The sequence below is a fragment of the Callithrix jacchus genome, chromosome 14, assembly GCF_049354715.1.
Source record: "Callithrix jacchus isolate 240 chromosome 14, calJac240_pri, whole genome shotgun sequence".
Taxonomy (NCBI): domain Eukaryota; kingdom Metazoa; phylum Chordata; class Mammalia; order Primates; family Cebidae; genus Callithrix; species Callithrix jacchus.
The window spans coordinates 88,449,890-88,466,642 of record NC_133515.1 but is presented as its reverse complement, the minus strand read 5'-3'; the positions used below and the strand labels follow the sequence as shown (position 1 = coordinate 88,466,642).

Below are 16,753 nucleotides of genomic sequence, written 5' to 3'. Positions count from 1 at the left end.
TTCTCTTTCTCCCCACTTCAGATCAATCTGTTCCTTTTGAAGGCCAGCTACTCCCATGGAGCACCAGGAAGTAGGGTCCAGTTACCCCTTCATGAAGGAAAAAGAGCCAGGCCCTCTCAGGTGTGCAGACTGGCACACCGGCCCATGGGCTGGGGACCCGGGAGCTGGTCATCAAAACCCTTGGGGTCTCAGAGTTACCATCTGTAAGCTGGGGTCATTATCCAAGACCAGCCCATGTCCTGGGGCCACCACGAGGATGATAAGAAACTGTTATGGGAAAGTCTAAGCAAAGCATCAAGTCCCTTACAACCACAAGGGCATAGGATAGAGGTTAAGGTTCTTGGGCCAGAGTCCTTGAGTTCAAATCCCAACTACCTCTTCCTAGTTTGCATGCCCTGGATGAAGCTAATTAACTTCACATTGCCCTCATTTCCTCATCCTTAAAATGAAGGAAATGATAATGCTTAGAAGAGAGTCTGGTGCAGCTTATCCTTCAATAAGAAATAGCTATTATCAGTCTACTAAAGAGTATTGTTTCTCCTTTATTTTTTTGAGATGGAGTCTTGCTCTGTCACCGAGGCTAGAGTACAGTGGCGTGATCTCCACTCACTGCAACCTCCACCTCCTGGGTTCAAGTGATTCTCCTGCTTCAGCCTCCCAAGTAGCTGGGATTACAGGTGTGCCTGGCTAACTTTTTTTGTATTTTTAGTAGAGACAGGGTTTCACCATGTGGCCAGGCTAGTTTCAAACTCCTGACTTCAAGTGATCCTCCCACCTCGGCCTCCCAAAGCATTAGGATTACAGGCGTGAGCTATGGCACTCAGAGCACTTCTCCTTTAGACCTTTAAGTTATATGCTAAATATAAAAATGGCCTCTTCTATTATGAATCACATTTATAGCTTATTTTTAGTAGCATGTAATCAGAAATAATTTTTCCCTCATCTTATATAATATTTTTCAAATTTGAGGTATTTTAGGTGTGATTCTCTTTTCTTTTTTCAAAACTAGGTGAAATTTACATTCATGAGTCTTAAGGGTAAAATTCAATGAGTTTCAATAAATGCATTTTCCTGTGTAACTGCCACACGGTCAAGACACAGAACATTTTCATTTGCTCCACGTGTTCTCTCGTGTCCCTTTCCCATCTATTTCTAGCCCCCTGGTAACCAGTGTCCTGATTTCTAGCACCAAAGATCACCACTTTTGCCTGTTTTGAACTTCATATAAATGGTATCTTACAGAATGTACTTTTTCTGTGGCTGGCGTCTTTTGGTCAATGTACTGTTTTTGTGATTCATCCATGTTGTTGCCTTTATAAGTAATGTGTTGATTTTTGTGGTAGAGTGATAGTCTGTTGTATGCATATACCACAACTTGTTGATCCATTTCTCTGTTGATGACGTAAACTTTTGGGTTGCTTCCAGGGTTGGCCTATATGAGTCAAGTTGCTATGAACATTTATGTGAGTCTTTCTGTGGAAATATAATTTTATTTCTCTTTGGGAAATTCCTAAGAACAAAATGGTTATGTCACAGGGTAGGTACCCTTAGCTTTATAAGAAATTGCCAAATAGCTTTCCAAAGGGATTGTTTCATTTCACACTCTTTTTTTGTTTGTTTGTTTGTTTGTTTGAGATGGAGTCTTGCTCTGTCACCAGGCTGGAGTGCAATGGCACGTTCTCAGCTCACTGCAACCTCTGACTCCCAGGTTCAAGAGATTCTTCTGCCTCAGCCTCCCTAGTAGCTGGGACTACAGGCACACGCCACCACACCCAACTAATTATTGTATTTTTAGTAGAGACGGGGTTTCACCATGTTGTTCAGGCTGGTATCGAACTCCTGACTTCAAGTAATCCACCCACCTTGGCCTCCCAAGGTGTTGGGATTACAGCCATAAGCCATCACACCTGGCCTCATTTCACACTCTTATAAGCAATGTAAAAAAGTTTCAGTTGTTCCACATCCTCATCAACATTTGATTACCATCAGACTTTTACATTTTAGCCATTTTAGAGCATGTGAAATAGTATCTCTTTGTAATTTTGATTTTCATTTCTCTAATGACTTAAGATGTTGATCACATTTTCCTATGTTTATTGGTCATATGTCTGGCTTATTCTATGGAGTGTCTGTTCAAGTCTTTTGCCTATTTAAAAAATTTCATTATTTGTCTCATCATTGACTTATAGGGGTTCTTTATATATTCTGGCTACAAGTCCTTTATCAGATAAATGTGAATGTTTTCATCCTGTGTGTGACTTGCCTCCTCGTGTCTTCTTAAATGTGAATTTTTTATGAATAGGAGTTTTCAATTTTTTTTACTCTGTGACTAGCCAAAGAGAATTTCTAATTTTTAAGAAATGCAAGTTTTTAGTGAATTTCTTATGTTTAGTGTTTAAAATTTTTTAACAAAACTTTTCCTAACCCAAGAATATAATGATGTTCTATATTTTCTTCTAGAAGCTTGTAGTTTTTTAAATGTTTAAATCTATAATCATCTTAAATTAATTTTTGTGGGTCATACAAGGTAGGGGTTTGAAGTTCATTTTTTCTCTATATAGATATCTACTTATAGATATCCAACTCCTTGATTCAAAATCAATTGATTTTATATGTATAGGGTTTATTTCTGGACACTATTCGGTTACATTGGTCTATATATCTACTCTTAGACCAATGCCACACTGTCTTGATTCCTTTAACTTTATAGTTAGACTTATAATTAAATAGAGTTGACCCTTGAACAACACAGGGATTGGGGTATTGGCCCCTCATATAGTTGAAAAGCTGTGCATAACTTTTGACTCCCCAAAAACTTAGCTATTAATAGCCTGCTGTTACCCAGAAGCCTTCATGATAACATAAACAGCCAATTAACATATTTTGTATGTGTATTAGGTACTGTATTTTACAATAAAGTAATCTAGAGAAAAGAACATGTTATAAAAAAAAAGATAAGGAAGAGAAAATATGGCCAGGCGTGGTGGCTCACAGCTGTAATCCTAGCAGTTTAGGAGGCCAAGGTGAGGGGATTACTTGAGGTCAGGAGTTTGAGACCAGCCTGACCAACATGGTGAAACCCCATCTCTACTAAAAATACAAAAAGTAGCTGGGCGTGGTGGTGTATGCCTGTAATCTCAGCTACTTGGGAGGCTGAGGCAGGAGAGTCACTTGAACCCAGGAGGCAGAGGTTGCAGTGAGCTGAGATCACATCTTTGCACTCCAGCCTGGGCGACAAGAGGGAAACTCCATCTCAAAAAAAGAAAAAGAAAATACATTCACTATTCATTAGGTGGAAGTGGATCATCATAAAGGTCTTCAGCCTCATGATCTTCATGTTGAGGAGGCTGAGGAAGAGGAAGGAGAGGAGAGGTTGGTCTGTCTCAGGGGTGGTGGAGGTGAGTAGAAAATTCACATATAAGTGGACCCGTGCAGTTCAAATCCATGTTGTTCAGGGGTCAGCTGTCGTTTGAACCCTCCAATTCTCTTCTCCATTTTCAAGGTTGCTTTAGCTATTCTAGATCATTTGCATGTCCATATAAATTTTAAAATAGTTTTCAATTTCTACAAAATAGTCTGTTATGATTTTTATCAGGATTTCATTCAGTCTATAGATTGTTTTGTGAAGAATTGTCATCTTAACAATTCAGAATCTTCCAGTCCATAAACATAGTCTAATTTCTACATGTTTGGGTTTTTTAAAAATTTCACTCAGCATTTTGTTCTGTTTTGTTTTTAGGGTGGAAATCTTTCATGTCTTTGGTGAAATGTATTTTCCTGTGTATTAATCTTATATCCTGAAAACTTGCTGAATTCACTCACTAATTGTACTAGCTTTTTAATAGATTCCTTAGGATTTTCCACATAACCAATCAGGTCTTCTAGGCCGGGCGCTGTGGCTCAAGCCTGTAATCCCAGCACTTTGGGAGGCCGAGGCGGGTAGATCACGAGGTCAACAGATCGAGACCATCTTGGTCAACATGGTGAAACCCTGTCTCTACTAAAAATTACAAAAAATTAGCTGGGCATGGTGGTGCGTGCCTGTAATCCCAGCTACTCAGGAGGCTGAGGCAGGAGAATTGCCTGAACCCAGGGGGCGGAGGTTGCGGTGAGCCGAGATCGCGCCATTGCACTCCAGCCTGGGTAACAAGAGCAAAACTCCGTCTCATAAAAAAAAAAAAAAAAAAAAAAAAAAAGATAGTTTTACCTCTTCCTTTCCAATCTGTCTGAGCTGTTTTTTTCTTGCCATCTTGGACTGGCTGGAACTCTAGCACAGTGTTGAATAGAAGTGGTGAGAGTAGGCAACTTTGCCTGACTCATGATCTTAATATTCAATCTTTCTGAATTAAGTATACTGTTAGCCAGATATATTTTGTTGTTGTCCTATATGAGATTGAAGAAGCTCCTTCTATTGGTAGTTTGCTAAGAATTATTATCATGAATGGTTATTGAATTTTGTCCAATGCATTTTCTGCATCTACTGCTATAATCGTGATTTTTTTCTTTACTGTGTTAATATAGTAAAATATTTTGATTTTCTAATTTACAATTAGAAAATCATTCTAATCTTGCATTCTTGAAATAATACTCCCTTATCATGATGTGTTATCCTTTCATATATTGCTATTCAGTCAGCTAATATTTTGTTAAGGATTTTTTACATCTGTGTTCATGAGAGATATTGGGCTGTAATTTTCTTTTTGTGTAAGGTCTTTGTCAGGTTTTGATAACATAAAATGAATTGAGATGTGTTCTTTCTTCTCTATTTTCTGAAAGGGTTTGTGTAAGATTGGTATTACATTTTCCCTTAAATGTCTTTTACAGGCTGGGAGCAGTGGCTCATGCCTGTAATCCCAGCACTTTGGGAGGCCAAGGTGGGCAGATCACTTGAGGTCAGGAGTTTGAGACCAGCCTGACCAACATGGTGAAACCCTGCCTCTACTGAAAATTAGCCGGGTGTGGTGGCAAGCACCTGTAGTCCCAGCTACTCTACTTGGGAGACTGAGGCAGGAGAATCTCTTGAACCAGGAGGCAGGGGTTGCAATGAGCTGAGATGCACCACTGCACTCCAGACTGGGCGACAGAGCAAGACTCCGTCTCAAAAAAAGGAAAAAAATATGTTTTCTACAATACAGCAGTGAAAACATCTAGACCTGAAGTTTTCTTTGTGGAAGTTCATTGTAATCAACATCATCATTGTTATTACATATTTGATTTCTTTAATATATATGGAGGCTCTTTAGATTTTCCATTTTTTTATGTCAGTTTGGGAAGTTGTTTTTTAAAGGATTTTTTCATTTTCATCTGACTTGTAGAATTTATTGAGGTAAGTTATTTATAATATTCCCATATTTTCCTTTAATGTAATGATATTCCCTCTTTAATTCCTGACATTGGTAATTTGTGTTTTCTTGCTTTATTTTCTTGGTAAGTCTTGCTAGAGTTTATCTATTTTATTAATTTTTTCAAAGAACCAACTTTTGGCTTTGTTCAATTTCTCTGTTGTCTATTTTCTATTTCCTTCCTTTTTTACTCTCCTTGGGTTTAATTTGGTGGAGTGTGTTTGATTCTTATTTATTGAAATGTAATTCACATTTCATAACATTCACCCTTCTAAAATGTACAGTTCATAGTTTTTAGCACATTCCTAAGGTTGTGTAACCATCACTGCTATGTAATTCCATCACCCTGGAAGAAGACTCCATACCCGTGAGAAGTCACCCCCATTCTCCCTCCCCACAGACCTTGATAACCACAAAACAACTCTCTGTCCATATGGATTTGCCTGTTCTGAATATTTCATGTACATTCATGCACCACATAACACTGTTTTGGTCAAAGACATCTTGCACATACAACAGTGGTTCTATAAGATTATAATATTGTATTTACTGCACCTTTTCTATGTTTAGATACACAAATATTTACCATTGTATTATACTTGCCTATGGTATTGAGTACAGTTACCTTCTGTCCACATTGGTGGCTGAGGAGCAGCAGACCATACCATATAGCCTAGGTGTGTGGTTGGCGATATATATATATACACACACACATACACCATCCTCTAGGTTTGTGTAAGTACACTAAATGATGTTCACACAATGACAGAATCGCTTAAGGATGTGTTTCTCAGAATGCATATTCCTATCATTAAGTGATGCCTCACTGTAAATGAGATTATACAATATGTGGTCTTTTGTGTCTGGCTTCTTTCATTTAGGATAATATTTTCAAGATTTGGGTTGAATTTACTTGTCTTTTAGTAGCTTTTTTTTGTGTGTGTGACAGAGTCTTGCTCTGTCGCCAGGCTGAAGTGCAATGGCGCAATCTCAGCTCACTGCAACCTCTGCCTCCCAGGTTCAACCGATTCTCCTGCCTCAGCCTCCTGAGTAGCTGGGATTACAGGTGCCCTCCACCATGCTCAGCTAGTGTTTGTATTTTTAGTAGTGATGGGTTTTCACCATGTTGGCCAGGCTGGTCTCAAACTCCTGACCTCGTGATCTGCCCACCTCGACCTCCAAAGTGTTGGGATTATAGGCGTGAGCCACCGCACCTGGCCTCTTTTGGTATTTTTTTAAGGCAGAAACTTAGATTACAATTTTACACTTTTCTTCTTTCCTACTATAAGTACTTAAAATGATAAATGCTAATATGTTGTATTTTCATTATAATTCAGTTTAAAATGTTTGATGGTTTCTCTTTTATTTTCTTCTTTGGCCATACGTTAAGAAGGGTATTAATTTCCATATATTTGGAGCTTTCAAAGATATCCTCCTGTTATTGATTTTTCGTTGACTCCACTATAGTCAAAGAACATACTTCGTAAGATGTTTAGTCTTTTGAAATGTATTGAGACTTGTCTAACTGCCCAGCATATGGTCTGTCTCGGCGAGTGTTCTATGTGCGTTTAAGAAGAATGCGTACTTTTCAGTTTTGGATGTGTAATGTTCTGGAAATGACAGTTACATCAAGGTGGCTGGCAGTGGTGTGATTTTTCTGTCTAGTTGTTTGTGATTATCTCTGGTAATAACACTTTTTTTCCCTGTGAGGAACACGTCTTCAATTTTGTAATGACAGTTGATGGCACGGTAGAAGAAAGAAATTCAATTCAAAGAGCTGTCCAGGAAGCAGCGATTCCTCACATTTCTCACACAGTGTACTCCGAAAATCACCAGGGACTTTCAGAGCCAGACGTGGGATACTATAGAGTCCCTGGGCCTTTCGCTGGAGAAGGTTACCCTTTCATTCTTCCCATTTCTCAGTTAAATGCAGGCCTCATGGAACTATAACCCTTTATTTTCCACAAATTGTACTCAAATGTCATTTCTGCCTCCACTCATGTATTTCCCCGCAACCCACCCTGCTAACACCCAGGTTTACACTATGGAAACTTAGGCTTGGGTCAGAGACTCGTCTAAGAGGCAGGGGCAGGGCAGGGATGATTAAACCCCTCTCTCTGGCTCAGCTCAAACCCGTACTTCTTCCACACCCTCACACAAACTCTTGCTTTGCCCTGCAACTGAGAGTGCTGGTTCCCATTTTTCAGACCCTGGCACTGAGGCAGGGAGGGCCTGTGGTATTTGTCTTTGAGTCTGGGACAGTGCCACCCACTCAGTCAGTAACTGCTGGGTCCTAAGCTAGTGGTCCCAGTGATCCACAAGTGTGTAGGGTACCCATTTTGTGCCAGGCACTGGGAGTACAATGAGGTATAATGGGAGGGGGACTCTTCTACCCTTGATAGGGAAAAAATATTGTGGAAACCACAGCCCTGACTTTATCTTAAACTTTGGTTTAGAAAAAAAAGCCAATGGGTGAACACTGATCTCCAACTCAGCAGATTAGCCCTTCTGCTTTGAAATAAAATAAAATAAAATAGAAAGGAGGACTGTTGAGCCAGCATCTAGTGGGTTGATCATTTCAGACAGAAAGTGGTCAAGTGGTCTAGGGTAAAAATGATCACATGATAGTCCCTGTCTCAGGAGCCTCTTCTTGAACTGCCATGGAGAGAAATAGGTCACTGTCTGGTGCTGCCTGGATGGCAGGCTGCAGGGGGCCCTGTTGCTAACTGATCACTGCTTCTGCACCCACAGGTGGTACTCCTTGCTCCCATTTCTATGCCAGGTCTGTTCTGTGCCATGCTTTGTACTGTTCCTGGGAAAGCAGCCAAGGGGCTTGCCCTCAAGGCATCCACCTGGATGGTGATGGCTCCAGGTGTTTTCACCCTGATGTCCAAATGTTTGCCAGAATTCAGGGTGTTAGCAGCTGGCAGGAATCTAGAGGAGAATTGACTAAGGCCCTGTACCCCAATCCCTGGGTCCGCGGTGTCCCCCAAGACCACAGTGTACTCCTGTCCTGAGGCCACTTGTCCTGCCCTCTCACTCACTCCAGGATCCCAGCACTGATCCTTCCTCTCTCATGCCCCCCTGCTGAGGCTCTCAGCCCTCTGCCTACCCTGGGTGCCTCCCCATCATCCCTGCCCACAGTCCTCAGCTCTAGAATCTTCTCTCCAAAACAAGATCTTAGCATCCTATTCTCCTGCTAAGAGTGTCTCCGGTGTGACACTGAAGACCCTCCCTGTTTGGCTGCTTCCCCCACCTGCCCTGCCTTCTAGCCTCCCCTCCACCCTCCCCTGATGCATCTCCACACCTGGCCTGGCACACAGCTGCACTAGTGTTAGCTCCTAGCCCCTCTGCCTAGGATGAAGCCTTTCATGGCTTTTTTTTTTGAGACAGAGTCTCACTCTGTCACCCAGCCTGAAGTACAGTGGCACAATCTTGGCTTACCACAACTTCTGCTTCCTGCGTTCAAGTGGTTCTCCTGCCTCAGCCTCCTGAGTAGCTGGGATTACAGGCATGTACCACCATGCCCGGCTAATTTTTGTATTTTTAGCAGAGATAGGGTTTCACCATGTTGGCCAGGCAGGTCTCAAACTCCTGGCCTCAAGTGATCCCCCCACCTTAGCCTCCCAAAGTACTGGGATTACAGGTGTGAGCCACTGCACTGGGCCCTTTCGTGGCCTTTGTTCCGAGCTGCAATCCTTCAAGGGCTTCTTAAATATTGCCCATTCCCCCTGCTCAATACAAACTCCTGACTCACTTCTGGACTCTGGTGGCCAACTGGGAACCTGCTCCTACCTCCCTTCCCATCTGCGCTTCCTCTGTCTTCCCCTAACTGACTCTGGCTCACGCACTGGAGTGGCTTCCTGGCCTCCTGGGCTAAGTGGGTTTCCTCGCCATGAGCTTCCTGGGCACCTGTGCCTTTCTTTCCAGAATGCTCTCCATGGTGACAGGTGCAGCAGTCATCTTCCCCCTTTGAGGACAGGACGCACATCTGTCTCATTACCCCGCCATCCCCTAGTGCCTGGAACAGTGCCTGGCACACAGCTGTCCATCAACAGAATGAGTGAATATATGATTTAATACCTGATTTACAAAACACATTAAAATGAAGCTTCTAATAAATTGGGGGAAAAATTATGACATTGACAAGACAATTAGGAATTTGATCACTGCCTGATTAGATAGTACTAAGGAATTGTTATTAATTTCTTTAAAATGACAAAGTATGTGGTATTTCTCTGAGTTCTTACATTGTATAGCTATGTACTGAATATTTACAGATGGAATGGTATGGGGTTCGGGGTTTTCTTCAAGGTAATTTGGGGTAGGGAAGTAGGATGGGAGGCAAATGAAGCAAGATTGGTCATGAATCGATGGCAGCTGAAATTGGATGGGAGAACATGGGGCCATGAGACTGTTCTCCCCACTCTTGTATATATTTGAGGTTTTTTATATAAAAAATTAAAAAAAAAGCTAAGGCCAAGTACAGTGGCTTACACCTATAATCCCAGCACTTTGGGAGGCTGAAGCAGGCAGATCACTTGAGCCCAGGAGTTCAAGAACAACCTGGGCAACATGGTGAAACCCCATCTCTACTGAAAATACAAAAATTAGCTGAGTGTGGTGGCGTGTGCCTGTAATCCCAGCTACTCAGGAGGCTGAGCTGGGAGCATCATTTGAACCTGGGAAGTTGAGGTCGCAGAGAACTATGATTGTGCCACTGCACTCCAGCCTGGGCAACAGGAAAACAAAGAGAGAGAGAGAGAGAGACCTAGGGATGGGAGTGGGTGGGAGAGGTGTGGCTTTTGTGTGATGAGTAAAGGTGGCTAAGATAACCAAGACTTCCCAATTCAGAGAAATGCTTTGCAAGTCTGTTCTTGAGCACATTTATGGCAGCATTTTCCTGAGGGCTTTTGCAGCGGAAGACAGTTTTACCATCATTTCCATTACATGAAAACACACTCTTACTTATCAAAGCAGGAGAAGCCTGGGAAATGTTCTGTGTGCTCTGCCTGCTGTTCTCTGGTGTGCAATGGCTTGCTCTGGGGGAGGGAGGAAGGGAGAACACTCTCTACCTGGGGCTTTAGGCAGAAATTTCCCAGGTGGGGTGAGGGGGCCTGAGTGTGCTGTGAAGAATGGAGGCTGCAGGGAGCATATCTCTTGGGTCTACAGCAAAAGCGCAGGGCTGTGTCCATAGCCAGCCACAGGCTGCCAGGGTCGTCGTAAGGGTCCCCTGCATTGCCGCCTTCAGCAGGGATGATGCCAACCCCAGATCGTCCAACAGAGCGGGTGCTAGGCTGTACCAGAGCCCATAGGCAGGCCTAGGCATTGAAGGAGCATCTCAGGGATAGGGTCACTGGGCATTCTGCCTCCTTTACCAGGGGCGGCAGGTAAGTTTCCAAATAGTAGATATATTTATCATCAAGAGGGAGAGCTCCCTCATTTTACTTGGGAAAATAAATCTAATGTGGTGTCTGAAGTGGTGCCTGCAGCCAACAGTAAGGGGAAATCTTGTCCCCAGGGCCTCAGCTGCAGCTCTTCCCTGCACATTCACTCACCAGGCCCATTGCACCTTTCCTAGCTGCTCTCCCTCTACCACTTTCTATAGCCTCTGCTCCAGCTACGTGATGTGGCTTCCTCATCATGGTACGTGGCTGCAATTCTCCTCTTCCAGCCTCTGTTCTGGTCAGTCCCTGACCCAGAATGACTTCACCTGCCTCCATCACCAATTCCTCACCTCCTGCATCTCCATGGGTGCAGACAGGAACGGTTTTTCAAGACCCAGCTTACGAACTTCCTCCTCCTGCTCCTCTTCCTGCTAAGGAAGCCTTCCCTGGCCTCTGTTGCTCTAAGCTGTCATCCTCTGAACATTGTTGTGATTTACCCCCACCCCTGAGCATACCACGGCCCTCCTGTATATAGCATTCATTTCACCTCTCTGTGTGTGTGCATATATATATATATATGGTGTTTTTTTTTTTGAGACGGAGTCTTGCTCTGTCGCCAGGCTGGAGTGCAGCGGCATGATCTCAGCCCACTGTAACCTCCATCTCCTGGGTTCAAGCGATTCTCCTGCCTCAGCCTCCTGAGTAGCTGGGATTGCAGGCGTGCACCACCATGCCCAGCTAATTTTGGTATTTTTAGTAGAGACAGCGTTTCACCATGTTGGCCAGGATCTCAATCTCTTGACTTCGTGATCCACCCGCCTCAGCCTTCCAAAGTGCTGGGATTACAGGTGTGAGCCACCGCGCCTGGTCATGTATATATTTTTTCTCCTCTGTCAGATGCTGAAACCCTGCCCCGTCCCCAACCCTGCACCATGTGTAGTCACAGTAAGGCTCGGAAAGAGGCATGAGCCACCATGCCTGGCCCTTTCATGGCCTTTGTTCCTGCCAATGAGCATGATCCTTCAATGGCTTCTTAAATACTACCCATTCCCCCTGCTCAATAAAAACTCCTGCCTCACTTCTGGCTCTAGGGGCCAACTCAGAGCCTGCTCCTACCTCCCTTCCCATCTGCCCTTCCTGCTTCCTCTGTCTTCCCCTAACTGACTCTGGCTTACACATGCAATTACTCTTGCTTCCCACCTCTGGGCTGGAGCTGAACTTGCTAATATTTAAGCCTCTCTGGAGCCCTGGAAGATTCTCTGGGTTAGGGAAGTCGATAGAGGGAGTAAGAGCCAGGGTTCTTAGTTCTTAACTCGTGAGGTCTTTTCCAGTCCCTTGATCCTCCTTGGATAGAAAGTTATGGGGTGGGAGCTCGCAGTTGGGGAAATGGAACCAAAGAGTGGCAGTGCCACAGTGGAAGAACTCAAACCCATGACACAGCGAATCCCTCTAAGACAGAAACCATGTCTGATGTTTGTCTTGAAGATGCTCAAAAGTCAGGGCAGCATTCCAAGGTGTGGCCAGTTTCTAAACTGCAATGTACCGTGGCAGAGCACTAGGATGTGCATGAAGTGCTGCAAGAAGAGGGGAAGGCTTCATGGAGGAGGTAGCACACGAGCTGGGCCTTGAAGGACGAGCAGAACTAATGGGCGTTCTCTAGGTGGGGGGTGGCAGTCATTCCAGGCAGAAGAAACATGATCAATGTCTCAAGGCTTGGAGGTGTAAAAGGGTGTGGTATCTTTTGGGAATGGCTAGAAGTTGAATGTAGTGGGAACACAGCAGGATGGGAGTCAGGGGTAGGGTGGGAAGAGGAGTAAGAATGAAAAGGCGGAGGGGGAGGCCTTGCAAACCTTTGCGCCAATTCCCAGCCCAGGTGAATTATGTGGAAGCCAGGTCCAACCTTCAGATGTCCCTGCCTCACATAGAAAATCCCCAAACCACAGGTCTTGTCAAGAAGGCTTAGGGGATAGAAGGAGAAGGGAGACATCAAGGCTGGCCAGTGCTGAGCCTGGCAGCCCAGGTCTCCCAGCCTCAGGGCTCAGCACTGGACAGAATGTTGGACTAAAAGAACCTTGAGACTGTTCACCCTGCATTCCACGGGTCTGTGATTGTTGGAAATAGATGCTCGGTGCCGCAAAGAAAAATTAGTACTTTCTCCAACAAAGGATCTCTGAGCAAAGCAATTCTTTTTACTTCCTGCAGAAAGGGTACTCCCGTAGCAATCTTTCCACGAGAGTACCCTTTTTGCAGGAACCATCTCAGGAGTTGATAAAGGAACATCTGATGCTAATACCTCCTCTCTTTGAGTAGCAACCTGTGGTCCAGAAGGCTCCTTCCCAGACTACCCACTCCTGATTACTCCTGGAACTGCGGGCCTCTGAGCTAAATGAGGACCACTGTCTCCATCTTGTTAATGGGAAACCCAGCTGAGCCCCGTGGCCTGCAGGCACAATTGAGACTCACCCAACACTCTCTACCTCCTGTCTGACCCAATGGGGTTGTAACTCCTGGAGGGCCAGGTGGGCCCCTTCACCTCAGAGTCCCAGGCCTGTGCACAGACATCAGCATGTTCAGGAAATGCATAAACAGGACGGGACCAGCTTAGGAGCGGCCAGGGGCAGTAAGAGCTAAGAGCTAGATACAGAGCTGGCTGGGAGCACTGAGTGAGCCCGAGCATGGGGTCGACTGACCTGAGGGTGGTGGGAGAAGAGGTGACCACAGGCAAAGCTGGTACGCGCCCAGCCTGATGCAAACAGGGGTTGGGGGTCTGCCTGCCTGGGTTAATGTGGAACATCTTAGTGGAGGCTCCTGCAGAGCAGAGGCCAGGTCCAGCCTGCCTGCTCCTGGCACAGACTGGAACCCCTCAGATGCACTCTCCTCTTCCCTTTATATGTCACACAGGGGCCTCTGCTCACTCCTGGCCTACAGAGGGAGGAAGCTGAGCTGGAGAAAAGATACCTCAGGGGCTGGCAGCTGCTTCCAAGGAGAACGAGAATGACCACCTCACAAACACATAGGCCATTTGGATACTCTTTCCTCAAACTCTTCTGTACCTATGGTTCCCTGAAGCAATCTAGTGAGGTGAGTGTTACTAACATGCCTATTTTACAGATGAGGAAACTGAGGGTCAGAGAGACGAAGTAAGTGGCAGAACCCAGGTAGGACCGAGGGCCACGATAGCCCAGCAGGGCTCTTTCCTTAGTGTCCTGGATGGCAGAGCACAGAAAGTCAAGTCGTATTTCAACCAGCTGCTCTGGCCTACCTGGGGCCACTGCCAATGGACACAGCTCACCAAGGGTTCCCCACCCACCCTGGCATTGAGCTTCACTCAAAAGCCTTGGGGAACCTGGGGTCAGTGTCTCCCTCTGTGTGTTTGCCAGTTTCTGGCTTCTCCTGCAGAGGACCTGCTTGACCCACGGTGGCTGCGTGCGCTGGGAGTGGCGGCTGTGTGCACCGGGAGAGGCTGCAGAACACTGTAGAGCAGGTCTGATCCCTCTGAGTTGTGGTCAGGGTTGGTCTTTGGGGGCGCCTACAACTGTCAACTGCTGGACACAGCTAGTGAGCGGCTGAGGCATCTCTGGTTGTAATAAAGGAACTTTCTGGAAACTGCTTGCCATCTGCCTGTTCCTGCGCCCAGTGCCCTGACCCAGGAGCTCTGCCCATGGCCACCTCCTGCCAATGTGGAGCTTGGAAGTGATTTCTCCACTCAATCTGGAGAGCAGGGGTTGCAAATAGGCTAATTCCTGTGTGGTCAGTGAGGCTGAAGGCCAGCCCTTTCTGCTCCAAGGAGAAGATGGGTGTCAGACTGATAAGATGCTGGCCCCCGGTGGCCCAGCAGGAGATAAAGAGCTTGCAGGACTGAGCACTCAGGATGAGGTCCTGAGAGCTGGCAGCACTGCGCCTCGGCCCCTCCGTGAATGCCACACACAGTGTCTACCCCTAAGCCTTGGTTTCTCGGCCTGCAAATGGGCCTGTCCGGTGCAGTCTGGACCGTTCAAGCACAGCTGCAACAGGATGGCAACCTGTAGCTTAGGAGCCCCACCCCGTGCTGCCCGTGGGGCTCAGGGCCACATTTCGCAGATGAAAGGACACATTTGCTTTTTCTAAAGCCAGCATGAGCTGGCAGGTGGCACACAGAGGAGATGAGGGTGCTGCAGAGAAAGCAGGCACTGGGCTGGGGCAGGAGGCAACAGGCAACCCAGACCCCCTGCCTCCCCCCGCCCCCCCTCCCCCCGCCTCCCCCCGCCTGACCTCCTCTGGCCGGCAGGAATACTGCCATCACCGCCACCCCTGCCTGTTGCTATGAACACAAGTGCAGTGTGGGCCTCCCAGGGCCTCTGAGAAGGGTTCCTGCTGGAACGTTTTGCCAGTGGCCTCTCCCCTCCCTTCCAACAGAGGTGCAGGCACTGTGTCCAGCCTGGACCCTAAGGCTCACTCTGCTCTTCAGTATGGTGGGGTCCTCTCTGCCCCCTCCTCACCTCCTTGTTCCCACCCTCACTCTCAGACCCCTCTCTTGGGAGAAGGGGCCATGTCTAGTGAGAAGTACCCCCAACCCCCAGGGCTGGGCAGCAACCACATGGAGAGGCAGAGGTGGGTGGTGAAGGACAGAGTCAGCCTGGCCCTGCCTTTCCCCAATTAAAATGCTCAGGGGCTCCACTGCCCTCAGGGGCAGGTCCAGCCTTACCTCCTTGCCCTGCCTGGCTCTCCAGCCTCCGCTCCTGCACTCTCTCTGAGCTGTAGACACATGGAGCCTCTTTCAGTTCCAGAGTCTCAGCTTCTCTCTCAGCCCTGAGCACACTGTTCCCTCTGCCTGCTCAGTCCTTACCTCCTCCCCTAGCTCCCTCCTGCTGGGCCCTTGGGTTGCTGAGTGTTGCTTCCTCCAGGAAGTCTTCCTTGACCACCAGCCACCAGCTTGGGTGAGGGTGCTGCTTCTGTAGCTGGCATGCTGGACTCACCCCATCCTCTGTCTCACATGCCTGTCCTGCTTGTCCCTCACCTGCCCAACAGATGCAGGCTCCTTGGGGCTGGGGCTGGGTTGTGCTCAGCTCTGTGTCTCTAGCCCTCTCCTTGGCACGTGGTAGATCATGATAAATGGTCGCTGAAAACACGAGTGAAAAGGATGGAAAAAGACTTGACAGAAGAGAAGCCGGATGTTCCCAGGGTCCCCAGCCATGAATAGATCTAAGAGAAGTCAACAGTGTCCCCCATGACGCTGGTGCCCAAGGAGCTACTGGCTGCCTGTTTTCTCCCAGCCACCCTGGGTGTCCCAGGCTCCAGACCCGGCCCCTACCCTGTGCTCAAGGAAATCAGCCTGCAGGAGAGGGAGAAAGAGGAGGAGGGGTTCCTGGGTCTCCCTGAGCCCAGTGATGGGATCCTCACTTCTGCCTCCCCAGGCAGAGGGCTCTGCACCCTGCCCAGGCACTGCCATGTTAGCAAGCACAAGGAGACCCTGATTTTCCAGGAATCAGCATGACCAGTCAGTCCCAGGCAAATGGCTACCTGTGAAAAGGCTCGTCACCCCAGCCCCTGCTAGAACTTTTCCCACCCCTCCTCCCAGCCCTGTCCTATCCCTGAGTGCCTCCAGAACATGGGCTGGTCCAGCTCTCAGAGCTGGCGACCCTCTAAGACAGGGTCTTCCCTACCTCGGAAAGTCACTTTGGCGATCCGGTCGCCCCTGCCCCGCAGCTCCGAGACCGTCTTGAGGTGGACGAGCAGGGCCATGCTGGTGTGGGCTGCCTGGCACTGCCAGGCGGGAGCAGCGGGAAGGAGCTAGCCAGTGGAGTGCGGCTCACACGCCTCTCTTCTCTGCCGCTGCCTCCTCCTCCTCTTCCTGACCCCCCTCCGATGCTGCCCACAGAGACCAAGGCAACCAAGCCGAGCTAAGCTGCTCCTGCAGTGACTCACAGAGCCTCACAGCCCTGCCAGCCCCCGCCCCTCCAAGTTGTCAGCCCAGCGTGTGTGTGTGTGTGTGTGTGTGTGCATGCGCGCGCGCGCGTGTGCACTCCGTGCACAGCCTGGGAGTGC

At 47.2% G+C, this 16,753-nt stretch overlaps 1 protein-coding gene across 11 annotated transcripts in view; it reads right to left on the bottom strand.

Moving 5' to 3' along the window:
* OTOF (otoferlin) overlaps positions 1 to 16,536 on the bottom strand; it is a 97,632-nt gene extending 81,096 nt beyond the window's left edge. For all 11 annotated transcript variants that reach the window (XM_035273590.3, XM_078349703.1, XM_035273594.3 and 8 more), the window contains exon 1: positions 16,372 to 16,536. In XM_035273590.3, coding sequence (XP_035129481.3) covers positions 16,372 to 16,450 — 79 coding nt within the window. In that variant the 5' untranslated portion in view covers positions 16,451 to 16,536. The remainder of the gene's footprint in view (positions 1 to 16,371) is intronic.
* Positions 16,537 to 16,753: the final 217 nt, after the last annotated feature.